The sequence below is a fragment of the Poecilia formosa genome, unplaced genomic scaffold (genome assembly GCF_000485575.1).
Source record: "Poecilia formosa unplaced genomic scaffold, Poecilia_formosa-5.1.2 Scaffold212, whole genome shotgun sequence".
Classification (NCBI taxonomy): Eukaryota; Metazoa; Chordata; class Actinopteri; order Cyprinodontiformes; family Poeciliidae; genus Poecilia; species Poecilia formosa.
The window spans coordinates 595,257-611,093 of record NW_006800151.1 but is presented as its reverse complement, the minus strand read 5'-3'; the positions used below and the strand labels follow the sequence as shown (position 1 = coordinate 611,093).

Sequence of the window (15,837 nt, the reverse complement as noted above, 5' to 3'; positions counted from 1 at the left end):
CTAAAGTGTTATTCCTGAATGGTGACAATTTACTGGAAAACTTGTTTCCTTTGTAGCGATTTGATTAGATTAGTGATGGTACGACCTCTGCTTCAGCAAGTCGCGTCAACATAATGACTCCAATCACAGTGGCATCCTAAAACAAATGAGCAAACCTTCTCCACTTATGTGCAGAAATCTTGAATGAAGTTCTTTCATTTCCAGGTAATTTAGAGGTATTTTAAAGTGTTCATAAATAAAAGTTCCTGGAGACTTGAGAAGCTAGACGTTCTTTGAGCAAAGAAAGTAAAATCTGCTTTATAAATCAGTGGTGTCAAACTAATTTTTATTTTGTTGCCAAATAAAGATCCTGAAGGCTCTTAAAGGGCCGGATGTGCCAGAATTTATAGATAAAACCTGATCACAAACTGTTAAAATATCAATGAAATCTTAAAATTAAGTAAATTATTGAGCATCTTTTCAGTCGCTCCAGGATTTGTGACTTTTTGTGATTTTCTGCAATAAAAATCAAAGTGTTTGTGGTACTAATTTGTGATGTTTGCTCTTATTTATGACGATAAATGTGACTTTTCATATAGATCATGGACTAAAATCTGACATCAGTTAAGGCTGAGGCAGCTGTTTAGTTTTTGACAATTTTTGAGAATAATATTCAATAAACTCTCAATTGTGTATTAGTATAAAAAATGCAGGGATTTGTTGATTTTGTGTGAATTTCCACGATAATTCTCAAGAAACTGGAGGGACTGACGGATAAAAACTGCATTGATTTGATTGATAACATAATATTTAAGCACATTTAGTGTTTAGTGTTTGACACACGTGTTTTAATATCTTCTTTTCCTTCCACTTTTTAACTGTGCTTTATTTCTATTATATAAAATCCCAATAAAATGCACTAATATATGTACAAATTAAAGGTATGTGAATCTTTTTGTACTGCATATTCTCCTGAATCCACAAGAAATGTGAGTACCGATGCACATAAAGGAAATAAATTATTGCACATTCTGTCTATGTGGATAATTTTTCTCTTGGAAAAAAGCACGGTTGTTAAATTTTTACATTAATTAAGCTGTTTTCCATACTTTATAAGGATTGCCTCTGCAGAAACAGTTTTAGGTTGTTTTGTGAATAATTCTCTGCATAATTAATACCATATTTCTGTTTTTTTCAGTCCATGGGGCATCATGTGCCTGTGTGTGTTACCAGTAACCAGCTGCACCTCCAGCCAGCAGAGGGGGTCTCGCTTTGTTGCTCCTGTCCCTCATGCGCCCGAAACAACCAAGTGAGCCGGACTGTTGCTCTGTAATGTATTTAAGTTTAGATTAATGTTTTCCTATCACATCACCAGGAACTACCCCCTTCCATCGCTTATCGATATCTTGAGGGAATCCCCAGTTCGTAAACAAGATGACGTAAAGAGATGTTCTCCTTGCCACACTTTGCCCCTTTCCCGACCCCTGGGACACGATGAGCCTCTCTGGCCTTAGATTTGGTCCTCGCTGAAAGGGCGGTGCAGGCAAATTAGGGCTGGGATATCCCTGTGTCAAGGTGTCTGGGGCAGATAGAGATGTTTGTGTGTCATACACCCTGCTGAGCGCAGTGGGGTCCTGCACTTTAGCGCCGACGTACTTTCAGGTGGGTGTTCCCGCTCACGTCGGGCCCCTCAGTGAACTGGTCTTTTCGTCTGTCCCAGGTCAGTTTGTCTCCGGGTTCGACGAGGCTGACAGGGCGCTGATCATCCTGTTTCCAGTACTGGAGACCAGGTGGGATTACCTGCACTCAGGTAGGGGTGTAGACATGGTTTTTTTATAGGATTCCTAGGGACAAGAACCAAGAAGTTTAAATTAGCTTTTTACAAACTTCAACAAATGGAGTAATGTTTACTTTGCTTTATTTTTAACAGGAATTTCAACAGAGTGCACTCAGTACTGAAATTTAATATGTGGATCATACAAACACCTCAAGATCTGCTGTTTTAAAATATGCAAATAACTTGCTTTTGATGTCATAAATTTAAATTGGTGCAGACATCAAATTACTTTTAAGCAGAAGCATTTTTGTGTGTGGATTTTAAAAGTGACGAAGCCATTTTCTGTTAATGTTAGCAGGTTCAAAATCTAAATGTGCAACAGAAATTTTTAATTTTGCCATGCAAAACCTGTCCTTTTTCTGTTTGGTGTTAAAATATAATGTTTCTGTGTTTAATTGTATAATTCTGTGCAAAGTTGCAGAAGCTAAAAGTATTTTTTTTTCTGTCTTGCCACTGAGGAGAACATATAAGCCTGGTTGACGGGCGTAACCCAAAGATAAGACTCTGTAGTCTCCTATTTAAACTATATCGTACTTCAAATTGTCAACGGCCAGTTTATTATCTGACCTGTGTGGCATCTTTACAGGCAGACTCTGAATGACGAATATGGTGGCGATCATTCGTTTTTTAATAAAATTGGTGTCATTGGTAATGACACTCAAATATAATTAGAGAAAATTTGAGGGTTTTTTTATATAATTATTGCAAAACTCTGTAAAGTTGGGTTATCATGTGTCCTTTCCATTATAAGTTCATCAAATCACCTCCAGTTTTAACACAGCTGGTCTTTAGTGAGAATTTGTTGACTCTGAGTTACCAGAGACGACTTCTGTGAGTCAATTAATTTGTTTTCTGCTTTAGGGAATGCATTAAGTAGCTGAAAGCAGAGGTAATTCAACATCCATGGAGAACAATTTCACTTTTGAGGAGGTTTGTATTCATTTTTACTGATTCAATGAACACTTGAAGATGTTATCTAGAATTTTTAAACTAATCAATCACTTTCTAACTCATCCAGGGCAGCGACATGTCATATGAAGACAATGATCCAGCCTTCCCTTCTGATTTAAAACTGTGAGTGCTTCATCTTCTTTAGGCCTCCTTCTTCAGCACTGTGCCCCAACAGTGAACTTCTGCACACTGTTTCTGATAAGATAGTGGGAACTATCATTCTAGTCCAAGGCCCAGTTTTTAAATTATTCAGTTCAAGAGTGTGTAGTTTATGATGCATTTATGCACCTTTTGATTAAATTAATTAATTTATTTATTTATTTATTTATTTATTTATTTATTTATTTATTTATTTACCATTGATTTGTTTGAATCTGTTTTGTTGAGTAAAAACATAGATTATCTAAACAGCTGCAATAGTAAAAGCATGAAATATGTATATAATTCTTAACTAGACTTTGAAATTATTCATTTATAGACTGAAATATATTTTATAAAACGCAATTGAGAGTTTAACAGTCTTCTGCTTGCTGTTTTTTTTCTTCTTTTTTTTTTTCTTTTTTAATAAATACTACGTAAACAAACATGAATAACTTCCTGTTTCCAGAATGTAAGAAGCTTTTTATGTTCTGCTCGAAAACATCCCCAGACATTTGAACTTACGTTAGATCTTCTTCTGGGCCAATCAGAGATAAGAATGTAGCTGATAAACAAGTCGCTTTGTGCTGCCATCTTGTGGCGATGAAAAGCATTGCACCGATTCTGGAATTAAAAAAAATATATAGAAATTGAATTGAATCATTCTTATAATGAAGGATTGAACTGCATCTCTGTTAAATGACGAAGCAACATTTTTCAGTTGCTTTGCAACATCTGAGTGCAAAGTGGCGGATCTGGCTCATGTTTCTGTACCTCCGAACCCATCAGAACTTCAGAAGGCCTGAACAACTTTAATGTCGAAAGGAATGATGAAGAAAAAGAGGAAGAGACTGAGCCTCCTCCTGAAGCCATTGTTATTCCCAGTGATTCAGACGGTAAGCTGTCCTTTTCAACAGATTTTACTGAATTTTACTCCATTTAAACCACTCTGATGCCTCTTTATTTTTAGCGTTTCTGAACGTGAACACCAATGCCACCACCAGGGGGGATGCTCAGGTAAGTGTACTCTTCTGAAGAAGAAAATGGTGTAAAGAGGCTCCCCAAAGTGCACTGACTTCAGCTGAAAATCAGGTTTTTGTGATGTAAAAAAATGACACAAGGTAAATAATTTAAAAGCTTTTTTCACATATTCAATAAACCTTTTAGGAAAAAAAGTATATTAATACTATTTGGAGAGTACAGGACATTGCTACTTCATTATTCCTGTTGGTCTCTTAGCAGTCTCCTTGACCAGTTTTTATCATGTCTTTTCAACAATTGTGGAGATCTTTATAACATCACTCTTGTGCCACATTTTTCTTTATTGGTTAATAGCATGTAAACAATGCTGAAGTTTTTCGTATCCTTCTTCTGATTGACACCAGCAACGAGATCTTCCTGATCCTTTGTGATCTCTTTGCAAACAATGGCTTCAGCTAAAAGATGCAAATATGAAGAAGTAAAAGAAACTTGACTCTATTTCCTTTGAAACCAGACCCAATATATGGTAGACTCAAGGTAAAGAAGACTAAAAGATGAAAGATTAATCACATGCCTTTTGACATTTTATTGCTTCATTTTATGTATTTCACTCTTCAAGCAAATAGATTTGTTTGTTTTTCAAATGAATTGTGCAAATTAAACTTCAGCGTTACATTTGAGATGATATCTGCCATTTTTTAATACACACAAACCTGATATTTTCATTGGGGAAAGCAAACCTTTTACTGCTTTAACACTAATACGCTGAAAAGTGCTTGACCTACTGTTTTCTTACAACAGGCCTATGTGGAGTTAAATGAGCTCCAGGGCAACATCTGGCAGGAAACCAGCCGATGGGTGGGCTATGAGGAAAACCTTGACCCCAACACCAGACAGTGGGGTCCATCTCATGTCTCCTACCTCACCTTTAAGAGCTTGCTCCATGTTCGCAGAGCGTTAAACACAGGTGATTTCAGAGCTGTTACAGAGCTAGAAAGTAGCATCCAAACATTCTTGTGACTGGTTGGTCGATTTGGAGCTGTAGTAACCCCAAGCCTTGGTTCTCAGGAGCCATCATCTTCGACATGAACGCCAGCACCCTGGCCTCTGTGGCTGAGAAAATAGTGGACGAGCTGGTCAGCAAAGGTGAAATCCGTCCCACTGATCGAGACTCCCTGCTGAGAGCTCTCCTACTGAGACGCAGGTAGGAATGTTTCTGTTTTTCCCTGCCATTCCATAAACTCTCAAAGCCATTCTAAGCATATTTTTGCTTGTCCTTTCAGTCAGAATGAGGGACCTGTGGTCACTCCGGCTGGAGACATTCAAATGCAAACATTTTCAGTCATAAAGAAGGTAGTTATTTACCTTTAGTCCATCTTTGTATGACATATAGAATATTTTAACATACTTCATCTACTTTATTTTGCAGAGAGACAGCTCGGACAACATGGAGGCTTCAATTGTCCTCACAGGTATGTTTGGTCAAATGCAGCCTTGTCCCTGTATGATGTGCATGTTTTTGGTCCATATCTGATGTAAAGAGGTTTTCTTGCAGGTGTGCTCGACCTCCTGCAGAAACCGGTGGTGGCTTTTGTCAGGCTGAGTGACACTGTGGTGATGGAGTCTGTCCTCGAGTCTTCGGTCCCCATTCGTTTTGTCTTCATGATGGTTGGCCCCTCCAGCAGTGATCTGAACTACACTCAAATTGGGCGAGCCATGGGTGCTCTGCTAGCCGACTGGGTAGGAAAAAACTACAGTGAAAATCACAGGATCACGCTGTCAAAACCAACTCAGATTAAAATGACCCGTCCCTCCCATCTGATAGGTGTTCAGTCTGGAAGCTCACCTTGCCCAAACTGAGAAGGAGTTGAACACAGCGATCGCTGACTTCATGGACTGCAGCATCGTGATTCCACCCACCGAGATCCAGGACAAGGCAATGTTGGAGTCAATAATTGACTTCCAGAAGAAGATGCTGCGTGAAAGACTCCGTCCCACTGACACCCGCCTTCTGTTTGGAGAAGCCGCCGGTTAGCATCTTTGACCAGAACTACAACAAGAATATAGACATCTTAACCCTTTTAGATTCAGACGTCAAAATTCAACTAATTTTGAAGATTAGGCAGAACTGACCAGACTGAGATCTTGTTATCTAATAATGTAATGAACATGTTTTGTGTAGCTCATAGACCTAGCTTAACCTACTCAAGGAAGCGTGGTAGGTCACCTTTAGTGTTTCAAAATTGGATTTTGAGGTAAAAAGTAGCAAACTGAAAAATAGTTGAGAACTTAGAATCAGACCAAATGAATGTCTTCTTGTTTACGTTTAGATGCGGCTCCTGAAGGGCCAAAGGAGGACCCTCTGGCCCGTACAGGCTATCCTTTTGGTGGAATGGTGAAAGACATCAAGCGCCGTTACCGCCACTACCTCAGCGACTACGTAGATGCTCTGAACCCTCAGGTGCTTGCTGCCATCATCTTCATCTACTTTGCTGCCCTGTCACCTGCCATCACCTTCGGAGGGCTTCTAGGTAAGTAGAAAAAGTCCACAGTGGAAAGACATGTATCTCATGTTGTGTTTGATGACCATAGTAGTTGCTGAAAATTGTCTCTGGCTCTGAAGCTTTTGTTGGTCTCTTTAAATCCACTCTAGCGGACAAAACAGACAAAATGATGGGAGTCTCAGAGCTTATGGTCTCTACCTGCGTTCAGGGTATAATCTTCTGCCTCATTGCTGCCCAACCTGTCCTTGTCATTGGATTTTCTGGACCTCTGCTCCTGTTTGAAGAAGCTTTTTTTGTCGTATGTACAAACAGTCAGATGATAAGATTTCTGAAAACGTTTTAAAAGCACTACTGTCCTCATTAAAGTCGTCTTTCCTTTGTCTGCACTAGTTCTGCACAACCCAAGGCATCGAATACATTGTGGGCCGTATCTGGGTGGGCATGTGGCTGGTGGTGATCGTGATTGTAGTTGTGGCCGTGGAAGGCAGCTTCTTGGTCCGATTCATTTCACGCTTCACCCAAGAAATCTTCTCAATCCTCATTTCACTCATCTTCATCTACGAGACCTTTGCCAAGCTCATCAAGGTTAGCACAGTTCATTCGTCCACCCTTTCTCACCACAGCTCGGACAACATGCTGTTGTCCGAGCTGTCATTTCACTTTTCCATCAACTCTAACTGACTTCTAATCCCTTTTCTTGTTCAGATCTTCAAAACTCATCCTTTGATTCTGAACTACGAACATCTTAATGACACACTGGATAACCCCTTCCATCCAGTCATCAAGGAGCACACAGAGATTCATTCAGATGGCAATGTGACCGTTAAAGAGATGGAGGTTGAAAGGGCATACCCCAACACTGCCCTGCTGTCTATGTGCCTTATGTTTGGCTGTTTCTTCATTGCATACTTCCTTCGTCAGTTCAAGAATGGTACCTTCCTCCCAGGCCCGGTAAGAAGAAGTTCTGAACAAACTCTAAAAATCACCTCTATAAAGTGACCTGGGTTCGATGGAGGGCTATGTTTAATTTTCTCTCCAGATTCGTCGCTTGATTGGAGATTTTGGAGTCCCTATTGCCATTTTCTTTATGATCGCAGTGGATATTAGCATTGAGGATGCTTACACTCAGGTATGTTATGTGCAAATGTATAAAAATACCGCAGTAAGCAATACTGTTTGATTTTGTCTGTCTCTATTTGTTTCAAAAATAAGACTTACATGTGAATCAATCTTCATGGCATTTATTTCACTTGTAAAAACCTAGTATTACATTCAGGAAAAAGTTTAGTTGTGTACATCACTGGTCTGTTCTGGGGAATAAGAAGCTTGGCAAAAAAGAAAGTACCTCTATTTACTAGTTAGTTTATTTACCAAACTTTACCTGTGGCCCTGAAGTATTGCTTCAGTTCAATTCAATTCAATTTATATAGTGCCAATTCACAACAAATGTTTTTGTATTGGAGAAAGGAATGTCTGTTTTTCTTTCCTAGGCATGTTTTCTCAGATTAGATGTTTTTCCTTTAAGAAAATTTCACAAACTTCATATTTCTACATCCGCTTAGAATAAAGAAGCCTGATTTATCTTCAAGAATGTCTGAATCCAAAACAAACAAATTCATTTTCAAACTTTGCCAAAATAACCTTACCCTTACCTTCTTTTTTTTGCATTTATCAACCAATATTTGCCTTATTTTGCAGAAACTGGTTGTGCCAAAAGGTATTGAAGTGACCAACCCCAAATCTAGAGGCTGGATCATCAACCCCATGGGAGAAAAAAAGCCTTTCCCTATTTGGATGATGGGTGCCTGCTGTGTTCCTGCTCTGCTTGTCTTCATCCTCATTTTCATGGAGTCCCAGATTACTACGTGAGTAAAGTTGGATATTCTATACATTACCGTTACGAACTGCTTGAACAATGTGAAAGAAGTATCTATTTGTGTGCTCACAGGTTGATTGTGAGCAAACCTGAGAGGAAGATGGTGAAAGGCTCTGGTTTTCATTTTGACCTGCTCCTCCTGGTCACCATGGGCGGCATTTCCTCCATCTTTGGCGTCCCCTGGCTGAGTGCTGCCACTGTGCGATCTGTCACCCATGCCAACGCTCTGACCGTCATGTCTAAGGGCCCCAAACCGGTGATCGAGAAGGTGATTGAGCAGAGGATCAGTGGTATGATCGTGGCCCTTATGGTTGGTAGGTGCTGCCATCTAGAGTGCTAATGCATTCACAACATGCTTGAAGGGAAGAACTGTTTCCTCCTTTTATCACCAACTCTCTTTCTTACTGTTCAGGAGTTTCGATTTTCATGGAACCGATCCTGCGGATGATTCCAATGACCGCCTTGTTTGGTATCTTCTTGTACATGGGTATCACCTCTCTAAATGGTGTCCAGATGTGGGACAGGATTCTTCTTCTCATTACACCCAAGAAATACCATCCATCTGATGCCTATGCTACCAGGGTATCACTCCTAGTCATTAATACGGTTTATCTCACTCTGTGACACATTTTGAGTGTGTATTTTGTGTCTCCTGCACGTTATTGCTCCCAACTATAAGTACTAATACTGTTTTAATTCAAGTTAAAGCTTTCAGGACTGTTGGATTTCGTTTTTGTTGATTTATTCAAATCTACAAAGGAGATTTCTCAGCTTTAGTAACTTGATCCTGTCTGTTTATCTTTGCAGGTGAAAACAATGCGGATGCATATCTTCACTCTGATCCAGATTTTGTGCTTGGGAGTCCTTTGGCTTGTTAAGCAGAGCACCTTCTCATTGGCACTGCCTTTCTTCCTCATTCTCACCATCCCATTGAGGATCTTAATGACCGGCCGGATCTTCACTCCACTGGAGATGAAATGTGTAAGTTCTGGGCTGCATCTCCAAAATCTCCCAACAATTCATTCATTCATTCATAAGTTATCTTGAAGTTGTTTTATTGGTGTTATTGTTAACGGATGGATTTGTCTTGCAGCTGGATGCAGATGACGCCAAAGTGAAATTCGATGACGAAGACATGGAAGATGGATTGGCGTAAAAACCAATATGAAGAAAAACCACTCAATTGTAATTACAAACTGTTGTCATTTTTATCTTTAAAATATTACTTTTCATATCCAGCATTCAGGCAATGTTTCTGTTGATGAACCAGGCAAAGGCTTAAATAGAAAATAGTATTTTAACTGAAGACATTTTTGTTTTGAAAAGGCAGCACTTTTTCCTGTAAAAACATGTATCCTTCTTTTTCCTTCCAGTACATATTTAACATATGGATTTTCCCATTTGCCTTTGTTCTAACACAGGATTTTTTTGCTTGCGCTAATTTATGATAATAAATCTAAGTTTTTGAAATAATCACAAATAGGAATTTCTGTGACTTTCACTAGTGCCTTTTCCCACAGCCTGGAGTATTTTTCTCAATATGTTTTAAGCTATTTTTATTAAGTTTGCTCCAATTGATTTCTTGTGTGTCATAGTATTTTCTGTTCTTGTTTGAAATGTGTATAAAAAAGATGTGAGTTGCCTATATGAGAGTTTAGAGTATAATTACTTTAAAAAATAAATCAAAATCAACGAACAATAAAGGGAAGTTAATAAAGAGATGCATTTTTAGTCAATTGCTGGAGCATAGCATCAGGAAAGTATTCTTGTAAATGACCTACATTGTTCGTTAAACGTGTGTGCTTAAACTGTACATTGCTTTGGATTATTTTAATACAAATAAAATCAGTGTTTAAAATGCTTGACTTCATAAGNTCTTCGCTTTTGGGAATGAGTTGTGGTTCTGTGGCTTTAAGCTTTTAAAGTGAGCATGAACCAAGTAAATTTTTCACCTGTTCTAAAACATATATTCAATTTAAACTCTTACTGCATTCAGCTGCTTAACTGAGAACCATCATTTGTTGTTGTAATAAGATTTCTCATTTTCCACTTCGGTTGATATTGAAACTGCAGAATTTTAATAAAGTAAATGCTTGTTATATACAGTCATCTCTTCTTCTCTACACCCACACCAGTTATTCGTAGCATTCCCACCTCGGCATGTTATTTGCTCGTGATGCTCCTTTGGGAGGCTTCATATCCCCTCGGCTTCTTTTCCGGTAGAACAGGCCGTTCCTGGGCAACAGGTTATGTTTTGCATAAACAGATGACATGACGACGGCTACTCAAAATCTTTCATTTTCAAACTTCTGTGTCGGACACACCTTTAAATGTTATGATTGAATCTGTTTGTGGCTTTATCTGTTAAACATTTACAGTGCTACCATCATTTCAAAAGGAAAATCTTCTGAAACCAGAGCAAGATGCAGATAAATGCATACAAATTTTAATCTTCTCCTCATGGAGAGTTAGATTATTTCATTAAGGGGTGCCAAAATCAAAGAGGTGGAGCATAGAAGATAAAATTAGTCTTTGTGGGAAGGACAGTTAACAGTCATGCTGATGAATGAAACAATTTGAAGCATCAATCTTGAGATTCTCTTGTTTTCTACTCTTTCAAGCCAAGATTATTTAAATGTTTCCTCTTTTTCTTCGTTTGTAATCACAGGTGGAAGAACTGAAGCTAAAACATTGCCAACATTGTGTTCATTGTAGTTTTACGCAGTGAATATTTTTAATCTCTTTAAAACCTCAAACTTCAAAAACTGAGGTTTTCATATTCTGTCACTCTGGAAGGTCTAATTAGGAATTAATTTCATTTAATTCTCGATTCATTAAATTGAATTTTGGGTTTTCAATTTTTAAATTGATGGTTTTTATTTGTTTATTTAAAATATAAAAGTATATAACACATACCTTCATATTCATATAAAAGGCATACGCTCCACCTCCCATGTGATTTTTTTTCTTACCTAACTGAACAAGACAAAATATGTACACAAGGTGAAAATAAAATAGAGATGCACTTATACATACATAAATATTAATTTATGTTTGTATATTTTTTATATTTGCAGATCAAACAGATCGCCAGAAGATGGCGGTGTTTACTTCCACCCTGTTAACTGATAGGCGTTAAACTTGGGATTTTACCAAACAGCAGGTTTATTGATGATTAAGTCATTTTTTCAAAGTGTTGAGGAATCTTGCAGTTGATCATTTAGTGTTAAACTGAATGATAAATCGTTGACATTACATGGTTTTTACTCTGATTCCACGTGGAAATGAAAATATATTGGTCATTGTCCAAGTTCATTCTCTCGATTTAGTGTTGTTCCAGATGATCAAATACATTTTAACATCAGACAAAGCTAACTTGGGTAATACCATATGTGTAAGTGAAAAATATTTTTATTTTTATTTTTTATAAAAAAAAAAAACCTTATATCATTATTTGGTTAGATTTTTCTTCCCACTTCATTAAGTCCAGACTAATAGAAGAAAGAAATCAGTTAAACAGAACCTGGATGACAACATGAAGTAGGGAAGAAAGAAAAAAGCAAATGATGGTCCTGATCTAAAAAATAAATAAAGTAAGAATAAAATGAGAACTGAGTTAGTTAAACCTTTGTCAGTCTGGAAAAGACTTTTCTTCCAAGTGTTTTGTACTTCAGTGAAGCTCAATGTGAAGTAAAATCTGCAAATATAGAAAACATGGAGCAGTGGCGAATCCTCCCAGGGGCAACTCACCTGCCAGAATTACCCCAAGAGTTCAATGGCATCACATGGGTAATAGGGCAAACACTTAATGTAGCTTTGCGTTATTTCTATTGACGTCAATTGTGCCTGAAAGAACTAAAAGGATTTTGTTTTGTTTTGTTAGCCAATGTGGCTTTTCCCCCTTCCATTCTTTTCCACCTTGCTGCAAATAAAAACAAATTAATATTAAGACAGTAATAATAATAACAACAAGACAGCTGAAAGATCATAAGTATGAAAACTTTATTTCTGTTTATTTAAAAAATAAAATTAAGCTTTAGCTTGCACTCCTAAGAAATTAAAACTGTTGCTTTGTTTTCAGGAGCGTTTTGTGTTGATGCTCATGATAAAAAAAATATATATATATAAACAAACTATGATATGTATAAATTATCATTTTCGAAGTAAAAAAAAGATTCAATTTTATATCGATGTAATAAAGGTTTAGCTGAATTAAAATGAATGAACGGCGGCCCTCGCTGTGTTGCCCTTTTGCTGTAGGTGGGTCTTTGATTCTGGCTCTTAGTGATAACTCACACCAGTCTGCTTGCTGAGGAGCTGATAGAGCTCATATTTGCATCTTTTCCCATAAAATAACTGAATGTTTTAAAACAGCGGTGTTAAACTCATCTTCGTTTTGAGCCAAATCAAGATCCTGAACGCTCTTAAAGGGCCGGTTGTGCCAGAATGTATTGATAAAACCTGATCACAAACTGTTAAAAATATCAATGAGTTCTTAAAATTATATAATATTATTTAGCATCTTTTAAGTTCCTCCAGAATTTTGTGACATTTTGTGATTATTTTGCAATAAAAATAAAAGTGTTTGTGATATTAATTTGAAAATATTTGCAATTATTTGCAACTTTTTATATAGATCATGGACTATAATCTGATATCAATTAAGGCTGAAGCAGCTGTTTAGTTCAAGTAAGAAAGTTTTTGGCAATTTTTGAGATAAATCTGCAATAAACTCCCAATTATGCATTAGAACAGAAATGTGCGGGGATTTGTTGATTTTGTGTGAATTTCCACGATAATTCTGGAGGGACTGACTGATGTAATTTGGCAGTAAAGAGATAAAAACTGCATTGATTTGACTGATAACATAATATGTAAGCACATTTAGTGTTTAGTCTAAACACTAAATATGCTTAGACTAAAAGCACATTTAGCCACATAAAAAGCTACGGCGGGCCGGATTTGGCCCACGGGCCTCGAGTTTGACACATCTAGAAAAATACCTTTATATACTACTTATATTTATTTTTGTTAAGCTACAGATTTCATTCATATTCAAAATTCTTTGACTGCAGTAAATTCATAAAGTTTATGAAGTGAAGTTCAAAAACTCTTCTTTGATTTGAGCCGTTGGGTCATTTTTGAGGTTTTTAAAAAGACTTAAAGGTCAGTTTACACTCTGTCCACATAACCGGTGTTTCTTTTCATTCACTTTATAACTGTGCAGCAGTGAAACCTTTTTAAATATGAAGATGTGTGAAAACTGGGAGTGTCTGTGCTGTGTGAGTGAAGCCACATGGCCGCCACAGATAGCTTCTACGAGGTGTGATAACGCGCTCCTACCACAGAGGGTCTAAAACTGGGCCCCACTGTGTTTCCTCAGCATGGATAACATTAATAAACTCGGTTGACTTTATTAGATTGTACGCTGGATACGCTTCAAGAATCACTTTGTTCCTTTATATTTTCCATTTATAATAGTTCTTCTGTAATGTGGGTTTTCGAAAAAAAAAAAAAAAAGATTTTTGATATTTTAGCTTATCGTAGTGAAATAAGTAAATCATAAAACCTCAAATTAATACACACAGAATAAAAATGCATGCCAGGAAGCGTGAAATTATTTTCATGGTTGAAAATAACGTACTTGTGCAGAAACAGTTGCAGGAAATCTCATTTCAGAATCTTAAATCCAAGTAAAATTTTTGCTTAGGACCACAATTAATTCTGAATTTACTGAGAGCAAAGAAACGAATCAAAGCTTTGCAAGCTAAAATCAGCAAAGAGGGCGACTGAAATCTCCTAAAAACGACTTTCCTTGACAGTCTCACAATCTGGACTCTTCTAAACAAAGCCAATCAATCCTGACGACATGAGAAGCCCTTGTGACACGGTCAGGTAATGCTGGGATAGCTCCTTATCAGTTCCTCTAGACTCCATGCAGCTGCAGTTCTTGGAGCAAAAGGAGGCTAAATATGAAACTACTTGTGTTTTTCACAGATTCTTTTCTTTTCCCTGTTTAAATCAAAGCCAATGCAGAACGGAGGCATTTTTAACTGGTGTTGTAAGTCCTTTGGATCGAGCCGTGTGTCAGCAGGTATGCAGGAGTTCAGAGCCGAGTTCTTCACGACCAAACCTTCAGGAGGTACGTTCCCAAACAGCAGGTCACTGAAGCATGCTAATGTCAAACAGCAGTTGCAACTGTAGCCAAACTGCAAAAACACAACAAGCACGAGGAAAACGATTGCTTAGCAAGTTAAGTTGAGGTTGAAGTTTGCTTTTCTTCTACTTGATAAAACAACAGCAGCAGTGAGTGGCTGGTGAAGTGCTGCTGCTCAGCAGCAGACTCTGTGCACAGCGACTAAAATCAGTTCTGCTACCTGAGTTTTTTTTTTTTTATCTCTACAGGTTTCTGTTTTTTCTGCAGCTGAAAGCTTCAAACAATGAAATAATTCACAGGTATGCAATTTTACACGACAAATAAGTAACATTAAAACTGAATATGCATTCTCATACTTATCCTTGGATATCATCCAACTGATTCTCACAAAAATCAAAACGTAGCTTTGGCATTACAGGAAATGTTTGAGATTTTAAGAGCCAAGAGCTTTTGAGGTCACTTTGAGGGCCGGAGAAGAAATTAAATAAAAAAGTTAAATAATGTGTAACAAAATCAGAAGTTCTCTTCGTTGTGGATTTATCAGTCCTGCTAATCACTTTTTAATTGTTGCATGGAAGACTGGAGATAACATTTCTTTGTTCAATCCTAAAGTGTTATTCCTGAATGGTGACAATTTACTGGAAAACTTGTTTCCTTTGTAGCGATTTGATTAGATTAGTGATGGTACGACCTCTGCTTCAGCAAGTCGCGTCAACATAATGACTCCAATCACAGTGGCATCCTAAAACAAATGAGCAAACCTTCTCCACTTATGTGCAGAAATCTTGAATGAAGTTCTTTCATTTCCAGGTAATTTAGAGGTATTTTAAAGTGTTCATAAATAAAAGTTCCTGGAGACTTGAGAAGCTAGACGTTCTTTGAGCAAAGAAAGTAAAATCTGCTTTATAAATCAGTGGTGTCAAACTAATTTTTATTTTGTTGCCAAATAAAGATCCTGAAGGCTCTTAAAGGGCCGGATGTGCCAGAATTTATAGATAAAACCTGATCACAAACTGTTAAAATATCAATGAAATCTTAAAATTAAGTAAATTATTGAGCATCTTTTCAGTCGCTCCAGGATTTGTGACTTTTTGTGATTTTCTGCAATAAAAATCAAAGTGTTTGTGGTACTAATTTGTGATGTTTGCTCTTATTTATGACGATAAATGTGACTTTTCATATAGATCATGGACTAAAATCTGACATCAGTTAAGGCTGAGGCAGCTGTTTAGTTTTTGACAATTTTTGAGAATAATATTCAATAAACTCTCAATTGTGTATTAGTATAAAAAATGCAGGGATTTGTTGATTTTGTGTGAATTTCCACGATAATTCTCAAGAAACTGGAGGGACTGACGGATAAAAACTGCATTGATTTGATTGATAACATAATATTTAAGCACATTTAGTGTTT

The 15,837-nt window shown here is 37.2% G+C and overlaps 1 protein-coding gene across 2 annotated transcripts; it reads left to right on the top strand.

Annotated features, from left to right (window-relative positions):
* The first annotated feature begins 1,527 nt into the window (after window positions 1-1,527).
* On the top strand, window positions 1,528-10,131 carry LOC103148778 (band 3 anion exchange protein-like). 2 transcript variants are annotated; one of them, XM_007567717.2, is made up of 21 exons: window positions 1,528-1,769; window positions 2,678-2,746; window positions 2,835-2,890; window positions 3,695-3,801; window positions 3,876-3,922; window positions 4,688-4,853; window positions 4,955-5,090; window positions 5,170-5,239; window positions 5,316-5,358; window positions 5,442-5,626; window positions 5,712-5,916; window positions 6,217-6,417; window positions 6,540-6,688; window positions 6,781-6,975; window positions 7,096-7,341; window positions 7,430-7,519; window positions 8,089-8,255; window positions 8,339-8,580; window positions 8,679-8,848; window positions 9,074-9,247; window positions 9,360-10,131. In XM_007567717.2, exons 2-21 carry the CDS (start codon window positions 2,720-2,722, stop codon window positions 9,420-9,422), a joined length of 2,739 nt encoding a protein of 912 aa, XP_007567779.1. In that variant the 5' UTR covers window positions 1,528-1,769; window positions 2,678-2,719; the 3' UTR covers window positions 9,423-10,131. The 2 variants fall into 2 exon arrangements, with proteins under 2 accessions (XP_007567779.1, XP_007567778.1); XM_007567716.2 differs by having other exon boundaries at window positions 1,529-1,789.
* Window positions 10,132-15,837: the final 5,706 nt, after the last annotated feature.